Source organism: Elgaria multicarinata, chromosome 3 (assembly GCF_023053635.1).
Source record: "Elgaria multicarinata webbii isolate HBS135686 ecotype San Diego chromosome 3, rElgMul1.1.pri, whole genome shotgun sequence".
Taxonomy (NCBI): Eukaryota; Metazoa; Chordata; class Lepidosauria; order Squamata; family Anguidae; genus Elgaria; species Elgaria multicarinata.
The window spans coordinates 79,822,936-79,849,622 of NC_086173.1; the positions used below are offsets into that span (position 1 = coordinate 79,822,936).

General features: G+C 42.0%; 1 protein-coding gene across 4 annotated transcripts in view; it reads left to right on the forward strand.

The window, feature by feature from the left end:
* SEPTIN8 (septin 8) overlaps positions 1 to 26,687 on the forward strand; it is a 61,380-nt gene that overhangs the window by 16,866 nt on the left and 17,827 nt on the right. For all 4 annotated transcript variants that reach the window (XM_063120691.1, XM_063120693.1, XM_063120692.1 and 1 more), the window contains exons 2-4: positions 15,204 to 15,318; positions 20,888 to 21,083; positions 22,486 to 22,672. In XM_063120691.1, coding sequence (XP_062976761.1) covers positions 15,204 to 15,318; positions 20,888 to 21,083; positions 22,486 to 22,672 — 498 coding nt within the window. The remainder of the gene's footprint in view (positions 1 to 15,203; positions 15,319 to 20,887; positions 21,084 to 22,485; positions 22,673 to 26,687) is intronic.

The window sequence follows — 26,687 nt, forward strand, 5'->3', positions numbered from 1 at the left end:
CCATGGCCTTTCTTTCCTGCCTCCCCTCTGTTGCCACCATATGTGCATTGCCTCTCTTCACCCTACCATGTCATCTTTCCTCTCCTATTGCTACCTCCAGGCCCGTCCTCCCCACCACAGCTGCCATAGCCGTCCTCCCCCCTCTGCTGCTCCTGCAGCTGCATTGGTGACCTTTCCTTCCTATGTCCCCTTCTGCTGCTCTGCGCTACCGTCACCTTTCCTCCTGCTACTGCCTTGGCTTCCCACTCTTTGCAAGCAGTTGCCACAGTCTCCCCCCCCCCCCAGCAGTGCAGCCGCGATGACCTTTCTTCCCCCTACTGACATTGGCACCACTGCACGTGCCGCAGCAACCTTCTCTTCCTCCCTCCCTTTGCCACCACCGCAGCCTTCCATTTCCTCCCCTCCCACTGTGCTATTGACCATGGCAGGAATTGTGGGGGAATAGAAAGGAGCCATGAGCAGTGGAGGGGAAAACAAAGGAGGAAGGAAATAGTGAGGTGAGGAGGAGGAAATAGCGGGCAGGGGAGGGAGAGGAAAAAGGAGGCCATGAGCGAGGTGGGTGGGGGGGAAGAGGCAAGGACAATAGTGTGGGGGAGAAGCAGGGCTGGGCAAAGCTGGTAGTAGGCCTGGGCCAGATGGGAAATGTAGGCCCCATTTCAAACTGCTCATTAAGTATTTTTAATCAGTTCTAAATACATATGAACTAGAACGATTTATAAAAAAGCTAATGGCAAGCACTTTTTTTCAAGATGTATATAAGACATCACTTCTTCACATTCAGAAATGCTTTATGTGCTTTTCTTTGGGCAAATTCATCATCAACAGAAAAATCAAGAAACTTTGCCCAGGGGGACTCAGAGTAGGCCCCCTCAAAATCGTAGGCCCATGCCAACTGGCCCCACTTGCCCCCCCCCTCTGCCCAGCCCTGGGGAGAGGAAGAGGAAGAAGATGTGCCCACTCACCCGGACGGCAATTTTTTGGGTTGCCAATGGACACATTTCAAAGTGTAAAATGTGCCTGTGGCCCCCAAAAGTTGCCTACCATTGGCATAAGGTGTAATGCAAGCCAAGCATGCTCAGTTGAATAGAAAGCTGAGTTTGAATTTTGATGTTAAATGGCTGTATGTTATGTCCTTCTTCCTCATATTCAAAGATAGTCTTGTTACCCTGCATTCACACCTGCTATAGAAATGAAGTTAATCAAGTGCAGTAGGAAAGGCAAGGGGTGTGTGTGTGCGTAATCAACTCTTAGCTGTCATGAATGCACTGAGCAACTGGCAGAACACGTGTTTCTGGTCTAAGCAGCTATTTCTTTCACAACTTAAGTTTTTAATACCTTGATCATCTGTAGGCTTTGCAATTAAGATGTTGCGGGTTGAGCAATCCCTAGGCGAGAACTGTTTGCTTTTAAAGACAAGTCCAAAAGCAGCGTTTAGATAAAGGAGATTAAATGTAAGACCCTTGATTATGTATGTGTATATATGTAGAACAGAGAATTTGTCTTCTGCTGGGAGATGTCGAAGTATAGAAGGAACAGGATCCTAGTATTTATTATTATATATTTTTATCCCATTCTTACTCCAAGATGCTTAGAGTGGCATGCTCGGGGTGGTTCCGTTTTTATCATTATATCAATGTTGTCAGGTAGGTTAGACTGAGAGATGGAACTGCTTTAAGGCCACCCACCGAGCTTCATGGTTGAGGGCTGATTTGTAAATTAGCCCAGGTTTCCTCATTCTAAGGCCAGTGCTTTAGCCCAGCCTTCTCCATCCTGATGCCCTGCAGTTGTTTTAGACTACAGCTCCCAGGATTCCTAACCATTGGCCCTACTGGTTGGGGCTGATGACAGTTGAAGTCCAAATATCCAGAGATGACGCATGGATTTCATCTGTAGCTTGGCCTTCAGTGTTGCCCGGAATTCTTCAACATTCTAAGAAAGAGATATAAGGATTATATACATTTATTCTCATTTAAGACTTACGTGGTAGAGAGCTCAGGACAGGCTGGAGTACTCTATTGTTTATACTATCTCAACTCCTTTGAGAAATCAGGTGATACATATCTTTCATAAAGAAATCTCAAGCTCCAAGACCACTCAGGGTCGGCACCTTCACCACTCTGCACCGCTAAATTGTGGTGGCGGTAGCGGCAAAATGATTGGTAGTTTGCCAATGATTGCAGTGATGGTCTTTCAAAGGCCAAGTTTAGCTTTAAAATGCTGCTGCAGTTTGCTGCCAGAATTGCTTTGTTTTGCCACTACTGTGGCAGTGGCAAATTTGGCCATGGGAGCTGTACTTAAGAACAGGACGTGGATGCAGCCTGTGGACTGCATTTTGCCCACCCCTGATTTGCTTGGTTTGCTTGGTCAGAGCCATAATGCATTGAACAGCCTTCCATACATATGCTGGAGTTGTTGAGGGAAGGGCATTTTATCTCGGAAGAGAATTCAATTTTGAATGACCATGTATTGTCAGCATCACAGAACTGCTTCTCAAAGGTCTGTGAACAACACTGCTATTGGAGCTACTGGTCTGCTGAGGGGAAGTCAGTTCTTTCTCTGTACATGTTTGCAGTTTTAACACTTTATTGCAGCAGATGATGGGGAGTCGGTTTACCATAATAGTGAAACTTACTTGTGGCTTTGCAATGTAATTAGCAGTAGCTGAAGGTATCAGAAGAGCTGGATATTGTTGTTGAGTCATTGCTGTGTGTGGTGAGGGGAGGTGAAGGAGTCAGTGAACATCTCGCTCTGAAATTCAGTTTATTTTAGAATTTCCTGGCGGCTCAGGGTTTGATGAAACATCTTGCTGCTCCGTGCTCCAGTTTAATAAAAGCAGTGTCACATCTATAGTTGTTCAAAGGTTTTTCCTCCCACTTCCCTGATCAGTTTTCTGGGATTGCATTCTGACCAAGTTGGCTACTGTGTTGCAATCTGGATTTCTGAGAACATTTTATCCTTAATAATGAAAGAGCAGCTGCTTGAACAGCATTTTGTGTCATTTTCTACAAAAAAAATTGTCATTCAAGGTTGAAACCTGGTTGCTGTCGAGAGTTTTTTCTGCCTAAACTGAATGAAATTCAGATGTAGTTCTCCCTGAGGTAGTTAACTTTTCTCCAGGCATGGAGTGAGTGTGTGTGTGTATATATATATCCCTAATCCACATAGATATTGGAGAGGAGGATTTATGTGCTGTCAGATTATATATAATAGCTACTGAAATTTGTGGACTGCTGTGGTGTTTCACACCAGATGCAGGTGTATCTCGGTGAAAACTAAAGTTTTGTTTTTTGCATAGTAAGTTCTTGTAATGTGTGTCGCAAAACCTGCCAACAGCTAACAAAGGGATGTGTGTTTCTCTGGTCACATCTTCTGCGCATGTAGACAGAAAGTAGTTCATAGTAGAGAGCTGTACACTTTATTTTATTTTTTCTAGAATGCCTCATATGTTTGACTAACTAGTGTTGTGCACAAAGGACTTGGCTGTGGGACAAGGCTTGCAGGAAATGCAAATACCTCCTAAAACGTGGTCATATAAGCAAGGCTTGAGGCTCTAAGGGAAATGTGCCATGAAAGGATCAGCTCTTGCCTTGGGTTGTAGCCAAGTTGTTGAACAAGTACTATAATATCTTCAGAGTGCCAGTGAGAAATTTATCAGCATGGAAGGTCACAGTGGCAAGTCATTGTGAACTGGAGGGCTACAGCCAATTAGCATATTTAGTTTCAAGCAATTAATTTAGTTTCAATCAAGCAAACATTACATTCTCAGTAGCTACATGCAAGAGTGATTGGGCTGATTCTCATAATCAAATGAGCCAGCATGGTTTATTTAAGCCACGGTGGACTGCAGTCTGAATGGGTGGCCATTTTGAATATTCAAGTTATGGCTTGTTGTGCCTTCCAAACTCGGGTGGCATGGGTTGTGCGAGGGTTAAACAACCCCCGTATATCCCATGGCCTGTTTGGATGATGCAAGCAGTTGTTTTATTCTTGTACTTTCATATTGTGCTTTAAATTTTATACCTAAGTTGTATTTTATGTGAACCGCTCAGAGAGCTTCGGCTATTGGGTGGTATAGAAATGTCGTAAATAAATAATAAAAATAATAAATAAATATTGCTGCGACTTGAATATTAAAAAACCACCCAGCAAGCAATGGACTGTGATCATGCAAATGGGGTCATTCTCTCAAGGTATATTTCTGTTCTGTTCACACCCACCCACGAAAGGACTCTCAAATGACTGTTCTCGCTGTCCATGCACACTCATACCTGCACCACTCCTGGTTTGGATTATGATTTGACTACTTACTGAAGAGAGACTACTTTTGCCCAATTACTAAGCAAAGGAACCAGTTTACTCTAGTAATTCTTGTACCTTTACAACCCCTGACTCTTTGATCAGGTTTGGAATTTTTTGGTGAGCTGCAAGATGTATTCTTTTATAAGGGGCCATGAGAGGGTTCTACCTTAAAGGTGACCTAAAAACCACATAAAATAAATAAAATAGAAGATGTTAAATTTTCCAGGAAGCAAAAGAATGACATTTTAATCAATGGCATTTACTTGGAACATAATACTGAACATTCAAGGTATGTGCCCCTGTGCCACAAAAGGAAACGCAAAATGGCTGAATTAGTTTTTGCCCTCCAGTAGAGTTCTTGTGGTTCTGAGGGAGAATCCTTAACACTTCTCATGTACATGTGGCTTTTAAATGCTTTATTCTGTAACTGGAAAGTGTTGCACACAAACTGTTCACTAACAGGTCTAGACCAGTTTGCAACTTGCAACTGTGCTTTAATTGGAACACCTTGGGTGACAACCAGGTCAGAGACTTCCTTTATTCATTTATTTTTCAAGTGATCAATGGATCCTGTAGAGTGTTCTAAATCTTGAAGATATGTTTCTGTGCATTACATGTAATTTGAATTTATAACTAATTCCTTCTATTTTAAAAGCCAGCAAATTTAGCGCCTTTATAAAATGATTATTCGGTATTCTTTCCAGGGAATGCGGATTAAGCAATTTATCTTCACTTGGTGCAATCCTTTTTGCTTGCCAGACTCAGAGAAAGTTGTTTATGCAATAGTACAGTACCACATAATTTAAGCAATGAGGCCAAATCCCCAGTCTTCACATAGACAGTTATTTGGCAGATGAATGCCAAATAAAAACATATAAAAACATAAAACAGTGTTTTTGTTTCCATGCTGAATTTAGAGCATATCATGCATGCAATACTTAAAAATCATATAGAATCTATAGTGCTCTTTCCCAACATGTTTTGGACACATCAGCTCCAGCCAGCAGGGCCAGTGGTCAGGAATTATGGGAGTTGTAATCCAAGGCATATGGAGGCTGCCAGGTTAGGAAATGGTGATTTGAGATTTGACTATATCAGGGATGGCCAGCTACTGAAGGTGCATTTGCTATCTGTGGGTGAGTCCATCCATGGCTGTTGCATCATTGCCAGGGATTTTGTAGAGGGGAGTGTTAGCCAAGTACATATTTTTTTAGGTTTTTAACTGGCTGTGGGCTTATTCTCAGCCTTTGCTGGCCATAGATGTTAATCTAAAAAGCAGACTATGCTCCGTGTTACAGTTGTACTGAGGCTACAGACAGTATAATTCAATGGGAACTCGTTAATCAAACAGAAAAGGGCCTTGTGCTTTTATATATTTTTTTAGATCATTGTTTTATACTTTGAATGGTTTTAATTTTTGTGAACCGCCCAGAGAGCTTCGGCTATTGGGCGGTATAAAAATGCAATAAATAAATAAATTCTGACCTGGCATTGCATCCATTTTCTCCCCCATCCAGAAGGGATGTTGTATAAAATACAGTCACATCACAGTGTATGAGTCAGTATGGTGTAATAGCTAGAGTGTTGGACTAGGACTAGGGAGATCCATGTTCAAATCCCCAGTCAGCCATAATGTTCATTGAGTGAAGTTAGCCCAGTCACTCACTTTGAAACTATATGGAGGAAAGTTCTGTCTCTAAATGTTTTTAAGATACTAACAATGGGTAGTTAAAACCCGTTAAACAAGGAGGCTTTTTCAGGGCAGGAAAAAGTCTGTCTTATTAAAGAAACTCATTAATATAGTTAATGTTACAGTTCAGATGGGCAGGAAGATAAAGCAAAGGTGGTGGTGATTTCCATATAATCTTTTTGTAAAAGCTTATATCCTGCCCTTCAGGCCCAAAGGGTTCTCAGTTCAGCTAACAATTAAATTCAAATCACTTAAAACAACCAGCCCTCATTTAAAAAAAATACTACAATGTAACATACACATTTCGGGAGTAAAGGCTGGTTCATGGTTTAATTTGTTTTTAGCTGTGTATATTTATTGTTTTATACTGTATGCTTTTATCTGCACGCTGCCCTGAGATCCTAATGATATAGGGTGGGATACAAATGTTTTCAATAAATAAATAGTCTAGCCTGGAAGACTCATCCTTTGGTGCAGTTTTTACAATCTAATGTGCAATGCAATTGAACTATAGTATATGTGTGTTCATCAGTCCACCATAATGCCACACTCCTTATTGTCTGAACTGGGAAAAGAAAAGAAACAATCCCCTCAATATCTACTCAGAAGTAAGCCCCACTGAGTTCAATGGGACTTACTTCCAGGTAAGTGTGTATAGAGTTGCGGCCTTTAAGCAAGAAAACGGTGAATTACCATTAAATCAATGTTTCCTACAATAAAAATATGTTTGTTTGATCTGGGAGAAGATGACTGGAAAATGTGGTTGTATAGCTAGATTCACAGCAATAAAAATAAGTCTAATTCACAGACCAAAAACATGAATGTAGGAAAAACACGGTGTAGTAAAACTAAGAATGACTAGCCTTAGTGGGTGTTGCTGCTCCTCTGCACACTCCTTTGTCCGTTTCCAGTGGTCTTTGGCACAGATCCTGATTATTCTGCTAATAGGAATTCCTAGCTTTGAGGTGGTCTCACTGCCTGCCAAAGCTCCTCTAGGTGTTTGAATAACTTCTTTTCTTACCCCACCAAGCATATTCTACAGGCTTTATTTAGCAGACCCTGTGCAGCAGCAGAAGAAAAGTTTCTCTAGGCATACACAAATGCCTGTGTTTGCAGCTCCTCATGTTGCAATGGAAATCTCTTCTGTACACCATGCTCAGCAACCTATGAAAGAGCTGATTGTAGGTTGTTGATTAAAAGTGGAAGTGGCTGGCATACGGCAGGCAGTGCACCATTGTTACATGCATGTGGGATCATTCTCTGAAACAACACCCAACAAACTATAGTTTGCAAGTTTGAAGTTTGTTTGTAAATCACCGTTTGGGCAAACTCATTTGGCAGACACCTGAATGGACAAACCACAGTTGCTTTGCCTTCAGACTCTGCTAATTTGGGGATCATCAAAGAAGTCTGGGAAAATGAAACAACACTAAACATATTTGCCTGTTTGTCTGGAACTTAAATTGCACCTAGGTTATTTCTCCTAGTGCTTCAGCAGAGAATGCAGACCATTTGGCTCAGTGGCTACTTTTGTGTGTAATCTTCTTTGTAGACCCTGGCTATGATCTGGGTCTTTGACTTCTTGTAAAATTTGAACATCTGTTTTGAACTGTGGTGTTGGAGGAAAATTCTGAGAGTGCCTTGGACTGCAAGAAGATCAAACCAGTCCATACTCCAGGAAATAAAGCCAGACTGCTCACTTGAGGGAATGGTAGTAAAGGCAAAACTGAAGTACTTTGGCCACATAATGAGAAGACAGGATACCCTGGAGAAGAGGCTGATGCTAGGGAAAGTGGAAGGCAAAAGGAAGAGAGGCCGACCAAGGGCAAGATGGATGGATGATATTCTGGAGGTGACAGACTTGACCTTGGGGGAGCTGGGGGTGGCGACAGCCGACAGAAAGCTCTGGCGTGGGCTGGTCCATGAAGTCACGAAGAGTCGGAAACGACTGAACGAATAAACAACAAAAATCCCCTTGTTGCATCAGGGATTACCTTTGAGACCCCTTTGAGTTTCAAAGGCAACTTGCTATGCCACTTGAAACAAGTCAAAAGCCCTGTGGCTTTTGCTGGGCCATACCATTTCAGTCTTCAGGTTGATGGAGCACATATTTGAACACGTCTCCATTTAACCAAGCACATATCACCTCCCTGCGTGTGGAAAATGAGTGGTGAGGTTAGCTTCCTCCCTGATGTATTCATTAATTTTGGCAACTATAAAGACAATATCAACCCCACTCAAGTTGAATTTGACCACAGTTTGGCACAGTGAGAGCTAGAACAATGACTTGTGCTTTTATACTGTATTTTGTATTTGTGTTTTTAACCTGTTGGTTGTTTTATTATGGTTTTAATTTTTGTGAACCACCCAGAGAGCTTCGGCTATTGGGCGGTATAAAAATGTAATGAATAAATAAAATTGGTTTTTTTCAAGGCAAATTCTTCTATTTGCTACTAATAGAGCATCCTTCTTCCTCTTAACAAGCCATCAGGGTATTGTACTTGGAGCATTAATTCAACCAACGCAGAACATGTAGTATGCATGCGCCAGTAGGGCTGTTGTCTAATTGTTAGCACAAGTCAAAATACCAGAGAGATTCCCTTATGGTCTATGATCTTTGAGGAGGAATCCCTTCCTCTTTTTAAAAGCAGATTCTCCCCCTTCCCATGTCCCACATCACGTTTGTACAAGGGATGCATTCTCAGTGCTTGTTCCTACAATTGAATCTTTGCTGAATACCAGTGCTGAGCATCTTTTGGAAGAATTGCAACAATTGGTTTGGCTTCGGTTTTTCATGGGAAAGCTAAACTGGCAAGAAAGATGCATCTCTTAAATGTATTAATCACTGCTGATTGCTTCAACCTATAAAGATTGGACAGAGGGCATTAAAACCAACAATCAATTGAGACTTATTTCTTCTAACTTCCTCCAAAAATGTCTACTTTGCAGGCTGACATACAAAATTTCTGATGGGTGTCTTTCCCCCTCCACATTAAACACTTATTTCTTTTAACACGCACTGTCTGGTAAAAACAAAACATTTGCAGTAGAATGCATAGATAAGCTCTTATTAGTCAGTCAGCATTTTTGTCATCTGGGAGTGTGATTTTTAGACATAGCCGTTTGGCTTGGCTTCAACCAGGCCAGTCTAGATGCTTTAAAACAAATATTTCTGGCACATATATCGCTACAGTAGTGGTTTAGAATTAGCAAAGCTGTTGCCCCAATTCACTGAAGTACCAGCGCAATGTGGAAGGTTCTGTACATATGGCCTCTCCGATGAGGCCGCAACGTCGGAATCAGAATATGTTTTCAAGCATGCAATACTGGCTGCCATAACTGCAGGAGCTGTTCTACCTCTATAAACCTGTTTTTGCATGCAAATTGACAGTAGGCCTTTATTGAACTTGAAACAGTAATGCCTTTATTTGGTTTTACGGTATTACTGTTAAAAAATGATATCTCAGCCTGGCTGCTTCATCGTCGTTTGAAACTTAATATGGCAAAAACTGAACTGCTTCTTTTTCCTCCTAAACCTTCTCCTCACCTCTCATTCTCTCTTACTGTCAATAATGTTACGCTTACTCCGGTCAAGGAAGCTCGTAGTCTTGGCTTTATATTTGATTCCTCGCTCTCCTTTATTCCTCATATCGAGGCAGTAGCTAAATCCTGTCGTTTCTTCCTGTATAATATTGCCAGGATTCGACCATTTTTGTCTGTCTCTTCTGCCAAGACTCTCGTTCACGCACTGGTTATCTCTCGGCTGGACTACTGCAACCTTCTTCTCTCTGGCCTTCCTTCGTCTCACATCAGTCCGCTGGTCTCTGTCCACCTCTCTGCCGCTAAGATCATCTTCTTGGCCCGCCGCTCTGACCATGTCACTCCACTTCTGAAATCTCTTCATTGGCTTCCAATTCACTCCAGAATCCAATATAAACTTCTCCTGTTGACCTTCAAAGCTTTTCACAGTCTAGCTCCTGCCTATCTCTCCTCTCTCATCTCACACTATTGCCCCGCTCGTGCTCTCCGCTCCTCTAATGCCATGCTTCTCGCCTGCCCAAGGACCTCTACTTCCCTTACTCAGCTTCGTCCTTTTTCTTCTGCTGCCCCTTACGCCTGGAACGCTCTTCCAGAACACTTGAGAACTACAAACTCAATCACAGCTTTTAAAATTCAGCTAAAAACTTTTCTGTTCCTTATAGCTTTTAAACTTTGAGTTTGTTCTGACTCTATACTGTTTAGCTTCACCCTACCCAGTGCCTGTTTACACTTCCCTGTGCCTGTTTGCATTCTCTTTCCCTCCTTATTGTTTACTACAACTTTATTAGATTGTAAGCTTATGCGGCAGGATCTTGCTATTTACTGTGTAATCTGTACAGCACCATGTACATTGATGGTGCTATATAAATAATAATAATAATAATAATAATAATAATAATAATAAAAACTGTTAACATTATAGGGAGGATGGGGCAAGTCCCAAGGCATATATTATCTTTTCATCTTCCCTTTTCCACATTATTTTACTTTGTGACTTGGCTTGGCTATGAGACAGTGTTCTTTTAAAGTTTAAACTCATAATACCAATTCTGGCTGTTGCTTAGAAACATGCCTCTGGTCTTTGGGGGGCATTCATATTCTAATCATAGTTCTCTAGCAAAGCCTTGTTTACTTCCTTTCCTGGCTTTGGAGATGGCAGAGCTCTTGAAGGTTTCTGTTTATATTTGCATTTCATTTCATTTATGTTTTAAATAATATGGAGGCAAGGAGTGCCTCACCTAGCTGAATTTGCATTTGGAGTACACTTTGTCATTTAGAACAATTTGAGTGGATTTAATTCATTTTCAGGTTTTGATAGCTAAGCGGGCTTGTAAAAAGCCACTTTCCTCGCTTTCTGTGATGAGGAAGAATGGTCTCCTGGTGACCAGAAAAGAGAAGCTTTTGTAAACGGGAAAAGAATTGGTCCTTTTCCTCTTCTAGCCTCCTGCTCAAGTGTCAAATGCTGGGATGCAGGAGCAACGTGTTGAAGCAGAGAACTCTATACCACGTGACCTGCCCTGCAGCCCCTAAACTAACTTGTTGCTTTCAGGTGTGGTGGAGGATGCTGTCCCATTGTCAGTATTGAAGAAAGATTTAACTGCCAGCTCAGTTGGCTTTGTACATGGAATGGGTGGTATCTAACCCTGGTGAGATTAAATAAAATAAATAAGCTGAACTCAGCAAATTGTTGGAGAGGGTGTCAAAAAAAAGGAACGTACTTACATATGTGGTGGGAATGTGAATTTGTTCAAAAATTGTGGAAAATGGTATTTAATGAGATAAAAGAAATTTTAGGAATGGAGATTGAAGAGACACCTATAGTGGCATTGTTATCATTATATGGAGAATTAAATTGTAATAAAGAGACAAAAGAATTGATAACGAATTTGCTGACGGCAGCAAGGTTAATCATATCTAGGAACTGGAAGATTCACGGAGATTATCATATTGAAGATTGGTATAAAGAGATATGGGATATTGCTATTAATGATAAATTAACATGTAATATAAAAGTAAGAAGAGGAATAACAAAAATGAATTATTTTGAGGGAATATGGAAACAGTTCCTAGAATATGTTCTATCTAAGGGGAGTGGGAACCCACCTCCAGAAGAAACAATGAGATTCTGGAAACAGGAATAGATCCCGGGGTGGGGGTGTGTGCACTTTTATGTTAAGTATGATTATGTTAACACATTAAATTAGAAAATGTTATTAAGGTTATTCTACATTTATGTATTATGTTTTTGTTTTTGTTATTGTATTGCTGTATGTTTAAGTTTTGAAAAGAATAAAAACTACCTTAAAAAAAAGTACATGGAATGGGAAGGGATTCCATTTTGTTCTTAGCCTCAGGCAGCAAAATGTCTTGGACCAGCTCTGCCCCATCCTCCATCAGTGACCGAGGGCGAAACTACAAATATATATATCCAAGGAGCTCAAGGCAGCATATATTGCCCTTCCGCCTCCCCTTCTATCCTCCCATCAGCCCTGTGAGATAGGTTAAGTCACCCAATGAGCTTCATGGCTGGGGGAGGATTTGATCCTGGATCTCCCCAATCCTACTCTGACACTGCTTTTTGTTTTTGTTTTTATCCAGGGTGGAGTGAAGGGAGAAGCCAAATTGGGGCTTTTAAATATAGGAAGGATGGTTTATCTTTTTCCTGTGCACTACAGGCCCACTAAATTCCTCCCCCCACTAAAAAAATCTAAAATTATTCCTAGGAGGGAAGCTGTCATTGATGCTAATGGATGTTTTTCTCTTAAGGCTAAACAGCAGTGTTCATTCTTAAGGGTTAGACATGCCCTTCTTTGCATGATAGAGTTTCAGGTTTAGGTGCGCCCCTATCTTCATAATACTGAAAGGCTGCATAGGGTTAACTTGCATCAGTGGGTCGAAGTCTTAATAAACTGTGGTCAGTATTGGGTATCTAAAAATAACTCCAGAACTGCTGGAATGAAAAACCAACAAGTCCAAATGGGAAGTTCAGGGTGACAGTTTTATTATCTGTTTGTGAGCATAAGCACAATCAGTGCTGATGCGTCTAAAAAGGTGTGTGTTTGGAGGAAGGCATTAAGCATGGTTGAGTTGTGCTTAAGTTGAACATATTAAATATTTGGTTTAGTAATCTTTTAGTAATCTTTGGAGAGGAGGGAAAGAAGAGAGAGGTCTCAGCCTCCAGGTCCTCCTTGGAATAAATTTAGAAGTTGGCAGCCAGTCAAGCCTTTCATAAACATTTAGCTTTTGTAGACTTTTCTGCTGGAAAACCATGACAGAATGTATGCGGGTGGAAACTGAGGGACTTGATCCAGAAGCAGGGATATATAGAGATAGATATATCTCCCCTACTGTCATTTTAAACCTGCAGTATTTGATAGGAACATTAAAATGAATTGATGGCTAGAACTGCCATCTTTTTCTCTAGGAGGGCTCCTGTGCCTAGCACCTGCACAAGGGGCAATTTCCCCTCTGGACAGGCCTCTTAGCATGGGCTGGGGCTGGGGCTGGAGAGGCCATAGGACTTTTCATAATCTGGCCTCTCCCCACCCACCAGAACACCCCCTTCTTGACCTCAACACGGTCCTTTTAAGGCGACTTTTGCAACCTCGAAAAGCAAGCACTGCTGTTTTTTCCACAGCAGCTGCATTGGGGGGGGGGATCACATATTGGAGATCCCCTCCTGAAGTTGCAGCAGTGTCTATGGCTTCGAGAGGCGGAATCAGAAAATTCCTATGTTCTCTGGGATGCTGTTCATGGACAAAGGGTTGTCCCTAATGTCATTTCATTAGGCTGATTCACACATAATACTAACAACCCAGGGTATGGATGATTGAATTCTGGCTTGTAGTGATGTATGAATGTGGTCACACTAGCAAACCATAGTTGGTTAGCTGCAAACAATCTAGAAAGAAAAGCCATAGTTTGTTGTTGGATTGTAAACTCTGAATTGTTTAAACTGTTGGTTGTTGTTATGAGTGAACCCAGAACTTTGGATTGTTCATGGGTTGCTTCGCCTAAGGGACAGAGGCAATGAGTAAGAGCAGTAAAACAACAACACAGCTACTCTATATGCCAGTACTACAGCGTCATGAAGGCATTTGGAATACCTGGAGGGAGCAGGCAAAGACGATGGGAAATAAACAATCCAGGGATTGAGGAAACAAATCACCAGACAAAGCCAGGGCAGGGCAACAAAGCATGGGTTAAATAAACCATGGGTTAGCACTTTGTGTGAAACAGGCAGTAGAGTTCATTTCTTTTCCTCTGTAGCAGTGGCAGGTGGAGAATGAGCCGATGTGGTAAAAGGGTTTTGTGGCTGTATAATTTAATACTGCAAATTTAATACCTCATTTGTAAATCTTTTGGGTTCAGGAAGATTCCCCTCCCACACCCACACATAAATTCTTTGGAATCTCTTGTATGACCATGGCATATTACCCACAACTTTACAGGGAATGTTTGGTGGCATAGAGTTGAATACAGCATCTAATTGCCACATACGCAGTTCCGAGGGCGTTTCTGTGTATGTTTGTGTTGCACATTCTCTCTCCCCCCCTCTCTTTTTGTGCCAGTTTTACTAGAGACATTGACCTGGTTCATATGTAGTTGGAGGAGTAACACACAGAATTCCAGGGATATTTCTGGATTGTTTGGTAATCTGGAAACAAAGCAACAAGCGGTCAGGTGGCAGGGTACACGTTCCCATGCAGCCCACAACCCATGGGTTAAACAAATCATGGGCTGTCATTGCTTTTGAACCGGGCCAGTAAATGTGTGTGTTGCATTTCCTTGCAGAATGTAGCTTGATTCTCTTGAGGCAACTGGGGGAATCACTTGACTAGAACCTTTCTGTTTGTGACTAATTGTGGCACAAGCCTGCCTTTAGTACTAGTTGATGTGTGATCCCTTCTAATTCCGTGCTTTGTGCATGGCATTAACACTAAAATATTTGACTCATCTGATACAAACAGAGCTTCCAGAAAAAGTTGTCAGCTTAACCGTCGGCACTGAGAGGAAAGGAAAGGAACAGATGGAAGTTCCTGGGGATGGGAAAGAGATGAGGTTAGAACAAGGTATTACTTGAACAAGAAAGACTGGCTTAGTCACAGATGGCACGGTGAGGTGGTTTGGGAGTCTTGCAGAGTAGCCCCCAGCTTTGCTCCCCTTCAGAGTGTGATTGAACAAAGCTGCTTACGGCTAAGTTAAAGGAAACTGATCAAGGGCTCTTTAGAAGCACAGCGGGCTAACATGATTCAGACGCTGGGCACTTTAGGAAATGAAAGGATTGGAAGTGATAAATTATGTGAATTGATCTCTCCTCTCCTCCCATTCGTTTGCACGATGAAAACCCTTAGATCCTATTGTATTTTGATTTTCCTTTCAAAGTGACTTTACAGTTGAGTCTTCTGTCTCTTTAAGATAATTCCCTGTTAAGATCAGGGAGGGTTTGCTCCCCTTCTGATGCTTGACTATAATTACCAGTATGTCTGGAATGTGGCATATAAAAACATAATAAACCTCTGCGTGGGCAGCTGTAGGGTTGCGTCTGTGACTTCGGCAGCCTGCTCTTCAAGCAAAATGGTAGCGTTTCTTACAACTTTTAAATATATATTCTTTTCCTCTATCTCTCAATTGTTTCCTCGCAGTAAAGCCCTGCTGTCATTGTTTTTAACAGAATGAGGAGAAACGAAATCTCTCTCTGGGTGGCCATGTTGGATTTGACAGTCTTCCTGATCAACTTGTCAGCAAATCTGTGGCACAAGGCTTCAGCTTCAACATCCTCTGTGTGGGTGAGTAGAATGTTTATGGCAAAGGAGATGTGTTTGGGGATAATCACACACAGAAACCAACTTGCTAGAACCAGGGGAGCGGCCATAGCTCATAGGAGCAGCAGTTCTGAGAGCAGAAGGTGCCTGGTTCAATACTTGGCATCTCTAGTTGAAAAGGTCAGGTAGCAGGTGGTGTGACAGACTCTGCCTCAGAATCTGGGTTGTTACTGTCAATCAAAGTAGACAATGGGCAAATAGCCTGATCTGGTATCCCATATTTCTCAGCCATGTTTTTAAAACCACCACCTTCAACCATGGCTGGTGCTCCAGGAAGTTAAATCTTTAAAATCCAGGTAGGGATGTTGGAGAAATCTGGAGGGTGGAGTTTGGGTTTTCCTGGACTTCGTTTCAGTTCCCACTGCATCACCCAACTCTATCTGCAGCGTGCTGGGCCAGTTCTCAGAATTTCCAGAGTTTTTGCAAATTTTTTGGAAGGCTTTGCAGTTCGTGCAAATTGCCAAGCATTTAGCTCAAATTATGTACATTGTGGCCAAATTTGCATAATTTGTGCAAATTCAGCTGTAATTTGTGCAAATTCAACTGATATGCGCAAATTGCTCAGATATTTGCACAAATTGCAGAACCTTAAAAAGTGCAAAACAGTTCCTGGAGTTCAGGGAACAGCCCACAGCTTGGCTTGTGGACACAGAACAAGTCATACACACCATGGAACCCAGTCAAGGCAAAAGAACTGGGCTTCCCAGCAACAGATATCCCTAAATCTGAGATGTGGCATGTTGCTAAAACTTGCTTACAGAACTTCAACTTCATTTCAATCTTTTTTCTGGTGGGGAAACTCAGTTTGAAGCATGCTCCCGAGTGATCTCTTCCAACCAGCTTCATGGTGCTTTGATGTTTACAATATAATTATTATATAAAAAATAGAACACAAAACATAAATATACATAATAAAAGAGAATTATACATGACAAAAATATAGAAAAGTGTGCAGAGACAGGAAGGAGAAAAAAAACTGGTGGAAAAAAAGATAGGGCAATAAGACACAGGGACTTTCAACCTTTAGCAGGCAAAGTAAAATTAAAGTATAATAACAACAATGCCGTTCTTCATTATATAGAAAAAGGAACTTGTTGTACTTTAAAGTTTGTTATTATAAAAGTTAGTAAACACTGATCATCTCTCTCTAAATCTTTATATTTGAATATCACTATAGTTTCTTGTGAAATAGGTCAATTAAGGTTAATCCCCCAGATTAACCTCAAGCTATTCTAAAACTTGTGGAATGTTTGTTTTGTTTTCCAGTATTCCGAGTAAATTTCATACAAATTGTAAGTCCTCTTATGCTGCCTTTTCTTTGAGATATCCCAATAAAATTATGTTAAATTTGGGGGAAACCAGGATTTTGTAATTCGATAATTTAAAGTAAAAATGTCCTTCCAGAACATTTTAAGAAGGTTTGAAGTCACCTTGTTTCAATAAGCCATAGTTCATAACAGCCACAACCTGTACAGTTTGGTGCATAATGGCAAACCTTGGTTAGTTAAAAATGGAAACATAGACTTTTGCTTCACTGGAAGGGGAGCGGCAGTCACAGGTGCCCAAGGCAACTATAAACTGTAGTTTATAATTGAACTCAAATTCACCCATTACGTTGAATTTTTCTCCTGGAACTATATTGTGATATTATCAAAACTGGTCCTTCCCCATCTCATATTAGCGGCTGAAAATGGGGCCAGTATTACTGGGAGCCAGAATGACATCCCAACATGGGTAAGTGTGCCTCAATTTTGTGGGGAAAGATCAACACAAGTTTGTTGTGTTTAACCAGCAACCCCTAAGTTAGGCCATGCACCAGACCAGACTTTTTGTCCATTTAATCCAGCATTATCAAGGGTCTCAGGCAGAGATTTTCCCCGTCACCTGCTGCCTTATCTTTTTAACTTCAGATGCCAGGCAGTGGATCTGGGACCTTTTGTAGGCAAAATATGTGCTCTGCCACTGAGCTATGGTTCTTCCCCTATGATGTTGAGCATAATGTCTAGTTATGCCCCTAATTACCAGTTTTATCTCACCATGATCTGGATAGAAGAAGGTTGAGGGAGGTTAAATGTCCAAACATGTATTTCCTTGAGCTACATGTGAAGGTATGTTTATGTGTACTTGAGAGAGAGCAGGAACAGTCATGAATAGGTGTTCCCCAATCTTCATTTCTTTTTTGTGAGGACAGGGTGATGAACTTGTGGCTCTATTGTTTGCTAACTGTATCACACAGCTTGGTTTCATACTTAATAACTTTAAATCCATGGTTTAAAGTTACCTTGTTTAGCAATTGACTAGAGTTTGTGTTCTCATGTTTCCTGTTTGATAAGTAACAACAAGCCAGGAATCATAGGCCATAGCTAGACGGGGCGAAATCCCGGGGTGATCCCCGGGATTGTCCCTGTACATCCACGTGACGCACAGGGGATCCCAGGATCAGGGAGGGATGATCCCTCCCTTGCCCCGGGATCTTGCCCTCCCCTTTAGCCCTGTTTTTTCCGCGTTCTCAGGCTGAGCCTGAGACCGTGGACTGTGTGGCCAGGCGCCACAGGTTAACCCAGCTCCTCGCGATTCCTCACGAGGTGCACACAGCTCCTTGTGAGGAATGGGGGCAGCGGGGAAAATAATTTAAATTAAAAAAAATTACTTACCTTTTGTGCACGAGCGTTTGTGTGCTGCTGGCCCCGTAATAAAAAAATATGGCAGGCGCAAGGCATCTCCTTCTGAGGTTGTCGCGTGTCGTGTGTAAACAGGAGGGATCTCGTGATAAACACATTGCGAGATCTTCCCTCTTCCGTCGCGTGCTAACAGGTAGGTCTAGCTAAGGCCATAGAAACTGAATCCTGATTAAGTCCTCTTTCTGGCCATTTCTGGCCTCCAGCTCACAGACATTTGTCCACATTGCACTAAATAATAGCTTAGTATCATGTACAAATGCAGCCACTAAATGCAGGAGGGTTTTTTTTTTTAGCATGTCTTAAGCTGCCGTGAAGTGAGCAAAGCAAACTACAGTATATGTGACTCCCCAAGTTAGTAGCTTGCTTTCTTATTTTCTCATCCATATTTTGATACATGCTCCTCCCAGTTCTTCATGACGTTCACAGAGAGCATTAAGGTCAGGGTGATATCATTGTTATCAGGTCGGAAGAATTTGGTGGTGGCAACGATAATTCATGTCTTTTATTTTTTGAGATGCATTAATGTTTACAATCTTTGTTTTATCGGCAGGGAAAACAGGTTCTGGCTTGAGTTTCTAGAGAGTGAACTGATCGCCAAGGCCAAATTCATGCTTTCCTTTCCTTGCAGCTTTAGCTGAAACAAAAATTCCATAAATGCCTTCTGTGCTCATTATAAATTAGTTGTCCAGTCTGGAGAGTATCAGGAAAGACTTTACTTCAAAGCTTTTAAGTAATATGTTTTTCTATGTGCTCATGCTCTTTGTTTAGTGAAATACCTTGGGAAAGAATTTAATGCTTTCCAGGTGTCTCTTGGTAGCTGTAGCTGTATACAAAAATGTCTGTGTAGTTTTATGATCTTCTTGGTGAATCTCTTGATTGGATGAGTCCCCTTCTCCGTGTTTTTCTCATGACAGCTTTCTGCTTAGCTCATTTATTTAACCAGGTAAACACTTTTCCTTGGTCAGCAAAGATGCCCCACGTTGTTCTGGTCTTGTATTACCACATGAAGCATCTAGCCTTACTGGTAGAAGAGGTCTCCCTCTCACTGTTTAACACACCCAGCTACTGATGTAAGCAACAAACTGGCAACTCCCAGGACGATTCCTCTAGCAAAACAGGAAAGCGCAGATGCTTTATATGGCAATCAGGACAATGTGGGGCCTCTTTGCTGGTCCCAGGCACCCCATTCTCTTCATTTGGATTAGGGCCTGAAAGACCTAGGAAAAGTTTAATGCATGGAGGGTAAGATGTAAGCAAGCATGGTCTCTGACATTGCACAGTATCATCCCTGACTGTGGGGTGCATCAGTTAAGGTATCAGCCTTAACTTACAATTTCCTGGGTAAGCTTGAGCTTAAAACCTGCTCTTAAACTGGCAGGTTGTTTTTTAAAAAAAAAAAAAAAAAAAAAGTTGAATACACACCCACCCCTCACAAACAGTTGGTAGTTTTAAAGATGGCCTGAGCTTTTGAGGCTACTGGATATGTTCCCTAGAAAAAGGAAAGAAGAGCTGGATGTTGACCTTTAAGGACGCAAGCGAAATTTGAATCTCTGCCTGGATTCCACACAGGTCCCTACAACAAACAAACACAATCAGTGCCGACATAAATTTTGACAGGAAGTCTAAGCATAAAGTGCTGATGCAGCATTGTGGGTGGGGAGAAGGGATTAAGACTAAAGGCCATTAATCCAAAGGAGTGTATGAGCAATCTTTCTACAGCTTGGAACGTCTTAAAAGAATCTCAATTATTAGTGGGCCTGGGCCAGCCTCGAAAACTTTTTGCTAACTCGTGTTTCAAAATATACCCACACTTCATTGCCTCTTTGACAAAACCACTCCACTGTTTCACAAGCCTGGGTAGCTGCCAGCCATAGCCCGGAGCGAATAATCCCTCATGAAGTTCCCGTTTGCTCCTCTGACTCTGCCAGCAACACATCCTTACATCGTAAAGCACCATCCCAGGAGTTTCTGGGGCTCTGCCATCTGTCAAACAGGTCTGTGTGGAGGATTTGAAGTATAGTGAAATGATTATACTACTGCACATTAATTCCTGGTCTTGCAAAGGGATTTTCTATCAGTAAGTTTCCCTCATGAAAGCGCCTCCTCCTTCAACTGTTACCACCAGCAGCCATTCCAGCAGAGGGAGACGAAAGGGAGAACAGGGCCATTGCACCAGCCTGTTCAAGAACAGATGTTTTTGCTCTTCCCTTCCCATTCCTTTTCCATTGTGTCATTTTAGATTGTAAGCCTGTGGGCAGGGACTGTCTTGTTTATTATATTTCAGCTACTCCAGGAGCCTTCCTGGCTGAGGAACAGCATAAAAATACTTAAAATAAATACATTTTCTTTTTTCTGATACCATAAAATGGGAGAGTACTCTCCTAGCATTGTAGTGCATTGGCATAACTTGTTGAGAGTCTGTGCAAACATTTGCCATACAGGTCTCCACATAATGCTGCTTCTTTTATAGCTAGAGAAACAATGCAAGCCCATGGCTGCTTAAAAGAACAGAGGACAGAACTTGGTGGAACATTATATTTCAAAAGCTGGAATGTTTATAGCTGTGAAAGAAAACTGTCCCTGAGCTATTAAAACAAAGGAAGTGAGAAGGGGACAGGATATACCATTTGCATTTCAACAGAGGTTGAGGAGTTCTATACACACGGGAAGTTTGTTCATTAGAAGGTTTTGGGAAGAAAGACAAAGAACAGTCCAAAGAACAGTCTTTATTTCCAGCCCCTGAGAGTTATGCTGCAATTCTCTGGAACCAATTTGCTTTGAAAACATGAACAATCCCTAGTGGAGAAAAGCATAATTGAAGCCTTTTTCTTTTTCTTTCTTAAATTTCTTAGGTGAAACTGGCATTGGCAAATCCACACTGATGAACACTCTCTTTAATACAACGTTTGAAACTGAAGAAGCCAGTCACTATGAGTATGCTGTCCGCCTAAGGCCACGAACTTATGACCTGCAGGAAAGCAACGTCCACCTGAAACTGACAATTGTAGATGCTGTGGGGTTTGGGGATCAAATAAATAAAGACGAAAGGCAAGTCACTTTCTGATTTGGTCCAAAAAAGCTTGCCGTGGTTGGATGTGTAAAACAAATATTATTCTTGGAATACAAGTGGGTCATAGCTCCTATAATCAGCTGCTTACAAGATCTATCATGGAAGGCTTAGAGGACATGCCAGTTTGGAAGCTAGTATTGTATGTCATAAACCAGAATAGAGCAGTAACAGGAAACTCCTGACTCTATCCTCAAATATTAAGTTCAGTGCCACCTTGTGCCTAAACTGTATAATGACATTATCCATACAGTCTATACTTTAGTAACCTTTTTCAGATGTGTTGGGCTTGGTAAGAAACTGAAGAACTCATGTTGGCCTTGACCTTCTGACTTTTGGGTGTGTTAGCTATAAAGATGTGGAGGCCTGGAGAAAAATCACGAGAATTTGGGAGGGTGGGGTGGATATTTTTTTCTCTTCATGCACAAAAATGGTGCCTGAGAGGAGGAAAAAACCACCGTTCCCCCCCCCCCCAATTTTTCCATTTCTCGCCATGTTTTCTCCCTGGGCCTTCACATCTTTAGTTGGCTACATTCTTCCTTGATTACTCAATTGGATATAATGCAATTTAACCTGCTGTGTTGTATGCAGGTTAAAGGGAAAACTAGGGAGCGGGGGCTAGAGGTTCTCCTACTCTCTCCATCAACTGTTTCTGCTCTTCCCTGATTCTCTTCCTCCCTTAGTATGGTGACTGTGGTTAGTTTTTGCCCTATTTTATTTGCATCACAGTGGCTGCTCTGCCTCTTCCTTCCAGGACCAGGGGAAGGAAGCTTGGGAGGAGGGATTCGTGGGTGGAAGATGCCACTGGCACTTAATGGCAACAGAAGAGAATGCTTTAATGTCTTGCTTGTGGGCATTTCGGGGGTCAGTGTGGGAAACTTGAATACTGGACTAGACAGACCTTTCATCCGCTGCAGCAAGGCTGCTCTTTTGAGGATAGTAAACAATTTAGTGTTTCCTCTATTGCTTCCTGGCCCTTTCACTTTGCATCTAGTTACCCTCTCCTGTCCCTGCCACAGCTTCCATTCCTAGAAACAAAGGGAATAATTACATGCACTACCAGAAGGACCTTGCAGAACAGGAGGGGAAGGATGAGGATTCCCAGCTCATAGGGAGGTAGTTTGAATCCTGCCATTTCCGTCCCTACTCCCTGCCCATGCCTGGAGGAATTTGGATATATGCATCCATTCTGATATGCATCAAGGTCATTTTCCTTAACAACTAATTATAGGTAAACTGTGGGTTAATGGTAGGTTAACTACAAGATGGGAAAGACTAAGCCATTCCTTTTGCTTATGTTTCTAAACAACTTCCCTGAAAGTGTCTAATTATGATGTGTGAACTGTGCCATCCATTCAGGTTGCTAATGGAATTAGTTTTTAGTTACAGGCCGATAGTAGAATACATTGACACGCAGTTTGAAAACTACTTGCAAGAAGAGCTGAAAATCCGGCGCTCCCTCTTTAATTATCATGATACAAGAATCCACGTCTGCCTTTACTTCATCACTCCAACTGGTCACTCACTGAAGTCCTTGGATCTGGTAACAATGAAAAAGCTGGATAGTAAGGTATGTCCCTGAGGGCACGCACACGCCACAAGCATTGGCTTTCAGTTATGTTTGTGTCCAACAGTTCCCATGGTTGGCACTTTTCCTTCAACTATCTGGAGGTATTTTGGATACCATATAATTTGGACAAAAGCCTTGTAGGATACTAAATCTTCTCACTGCCACACTTTTATATAAATGTTTGATCTCTCTCTCTCTCTCTCTCTCTCTCTCTCTCTCTCTCCACCTCCACCCATACGCACTGTAAAGGAGGTGCAATATATTCTATTCTCATTAGCCTCTATGGTTTTTCCCCTCTCCCCACTACATTATGATCATTTTGTGCAGGACTAGCTCATGACAAAATGTGTTAATTTTCTAAATGCCGTTCTTCTGGCGATCAAGTGTGCGTCTTCAGTGCTGCTGCTGGCTCTGCTGAGATGTGTGTGACGAGCGAATAGGTTAGGGAAAGGAAATCCATTCTGTGCCTGGAGTTTAGTCATTACTGCTCTGCTTGCGGCAAGGTCATCCTGACAGTTGTGTGGAAAACAGTTTAGCAGGCAAGTTATGAGAAATTGGTTAACATGGTACATCAGTTTGCATGAGTTGCGGTTGTTCTGATGCAGTAGCCGGCAAGGATACTTTGCTGTGTTGCAGTGATTCTCAGGCAACAACTTTTTGGGGTAGTTGTAGCCAAGCATAACCCATCTTAGGAACAGAAACAATTGCTTCTTTACAGCATGTTTTCAGTGCATCTGCCTGATAACTGGTTGTTTGATTTATTACATGGTGTTCTAAGAGAAAAAGCATGTCAGTTGAAGTGCATGCTGTGAGGGGAGCTTGGGGGCAAACTCCAAAGGTCATTGACATCAAAAGGTTCATGTTCAAAAGAAAAACCAGTCATGTTCATGTCATATTTCTAATGAGTGGCCTTTTCAAACAACTGATATTGAACACAAAACAACCAAGCAATGCCCTTTGCAATGCACTAATAAGGACATTTAGTCTGCTGGAGAAAAGAAATGAACCCCACCACCACTACTATGATTTTATGCTACCCACCTATAGATCATTGCCTTCTCTCCATGGGCTGTGTGTCCTGGACTGGACATGTAGGGCTCTGCATGGGTGGGGCTGTGGCTGTGGGGCTGTGGCCGGTCTCCCCACCAGAGCTGCTTCTGAGAGCATCACAACTCTAATTCTGTGTGCATCTATCCTTTATACCTGATAGTTACAGGCTGACCCTATCATTAGGCAGAGTGAAGCAGCTGCCTCAGGTGGCAGTTGCTGGGAGGAGGGCAGCAGCCATCCCCTTCGACTGCTCCCCCTCACTCCTCCAAGAAAGCCTGCTCTTTCCTCACTAAACTAGCCAGCTATCCCCAGGTTCAGTGGAAGATGTTGAACCACTGCCAGTGTCGAAGCAAGATTTAACTGCCATTCTGCTCTGATTCGATGTATACAGAATTGTGCGCATGTGCACGCCATCTTGTTTTTTGCCTCAGGCGGCAAAATGTCTTGGGCAGTCCTGAGAGGATACATGTGTGTATCCTCATGCATGCGTATCCAAACAGAGCAGGGGAAAGTGAGAATTGGGCCCAAGTAAACATGGTTAAGATTGGATGTTAGGTTCCAATGGGGCCGCCTTCTCTTAAGTTTGAGAATCAAGCCCCAAGGACCGATTTATAAGAACAGTGGCTAACTTGGGTGGTGTTTCCACTGCCACACCTGTTCATATTTTGCCCTCCCTCGTTACAGCTCAGCTGAGTTTCTTAGACCATGGCATGGATTCTAACACAATAGTAAACAGCACTCTTTGGAAGGCCAGGAAATGTTATCCCCATTTTACAAAAGGGGTGTGTTCCAATAGGAAGGATATAAGGATTCAAGGACTGTGACATTTATATACTGCTGAATATAACAACAACAACAAAACAATTCTCAGCAGTTAGATCTGGGTGACGAACCTCTGCTGAAGATATTCAGGGTGTGTGAGTTAGGTAGGAAATAGTGCTCTCATTTTCCAGCTTTCTCTTCTGTCTCTTTCTGAGTCTAATATGGCTTAGATACCACATTGGCTTGAGATCAGACATCTGCTTAGTGAAGATGTCTTTTGGTAGGCATCTGAATTGGTTATGCATTGATTGGGGCAGCTGTTCGACAGCTCTGCGGTGTCAGCAGGCTGATCTCAGAGATGGGGTAAACTGTCTGGGTTTCCTGAAATGTTGATGTTTCTTGTTAATCAGAGTGACTTCACTGGGCTTTTCCAGGGTGGATGATCTTTTAGCATATTTTGCTCTTCTATCGTGTATTTGTGAGCGGCTGAACTCATAACCAAACCAGCTGTAGCCTACTGTATCTAATTACTTCCAGACAGCCCAAACATCATCTTCAAAGCTGACTTCTTAAGCTAAATAATAGATGCCTTGGATTGCAATTGAAACAAGCCAGGCAGACTGTAATTGAACTAGGTCTAGCTGTTCATACGGAACAGTAAAAAAGTTGAAAGGAAGTTAACCCGTCTGATACACTGCTTTATGGTGTATCAGTGTAGATGTTGGCAGAGCAAAGTATGGCTCTGTTTTGGAAAGCCACCTGCCTCTAAAAGGCCTTATGTGATCTACACATCTTCTATTACATTGGTTTGAATATATGCTATAATAAGTAGATATTTTGCATTTTTAATCTAGTTCCATACTTGCTCTGTTCTTATGATAACCTCAGCTGATAGATTCTCTGGAAATATGATTGGGAGACAAAGGCAAAAGGATCCGCTAGATGTCACAGGACTTCAAGTGGATGTATTTATTTATTTATTGCATTTCTATACTGCCCAATAGCTGAAGCTCTCTGTAGTTTTGAGAGGACTGATGGATTATCTGTCAGGAAATTTAGAGATGAATCATGCAAGAATCAAGAGACCTATAGCACCAGTTTGCACGATCAAAACAAGCCACCATGACTTCTTATGAGCTGCAGCACATGCCGAGTACAATTTGCATAATCACCACCAAGCCGTGGCTTGTTGTGTCATCTGAACACAGATGGCAAGGCTTGTTGGAGGGTTTAAGCCTCCAACAAGCCATGCTGCCCAGTTTCATATGACCCAACAAGCCATACTTTGAATCCTGGCCAGTGTTGACAACTTGTCTCCCTGATGGTGCTATGGAGCATCGAGAAAAAAGCACGTTTTGTCTTTCATAATATAAAGCAGCCTCCCTATACCTGGTACCAGGGAATTTTATCCTTGTCTGAAATTCCTTTAATCCCCAGCCAGCATGGCTAATGGGGGTGGGGGTGGTAGCAATAAGCTATTCACCCACCAATTAAATGTAAATAGAATTTTCTGTGGGCCTTTGTGTCTTTGACTCTGTAGGAAAGCTGTTGTGAATGTGCCTGTACATTGGTGGGTGGCCAGATAATCAACTACAGGCTCAATTTCAATCAAGTTTCATTACTCATACTGCTGCTTTCGAGTGATCTGCTGGCAAACTCTTTTTGGAGCATGTGAACATTTTTTTCCCTTTCTCACTTAATTCACATTTTTAAAAAAATATCTGCACCTCTGCTTTTCTTAAAGATAATTGACAGAGTCTGTGAATGAGTAGCCTAGCAATTAGTTTTAAGAAAATATTGACATTTTTATTGGATGCCAGCTGTCTATAAATTGTATTGGTTCACAAAGCTCTCCAGGGCATTAAAGGCAAATGCTGAGTGTCAAAGTACTATGTGCCAAGTCCTGCTGGCACATGCTGGAGTTGCTCAGCTCTGCCTTCCAGTAGCAGCCCGCCACCTACAGCCTGAAAAGCCTGAAGTGAGGCTTCGGTAAGGGAGCGGTTCAGAGTTGTACCCATGAGGTACAAGGGCAAGCCATGGGAAGGACAGCAAAACTTTCAAAATCTGAGTGATAACACCTGCTAACTCAACCATTGAATGTGGCAGACCAGTGATCACAGTACTAAGAACAGTTTCCTCTTTGTCCTGGTGCTTGAGCGAGGAGTTTTTCTCTCACCTAAGCTGGTGATCCTGAGGCTATTCC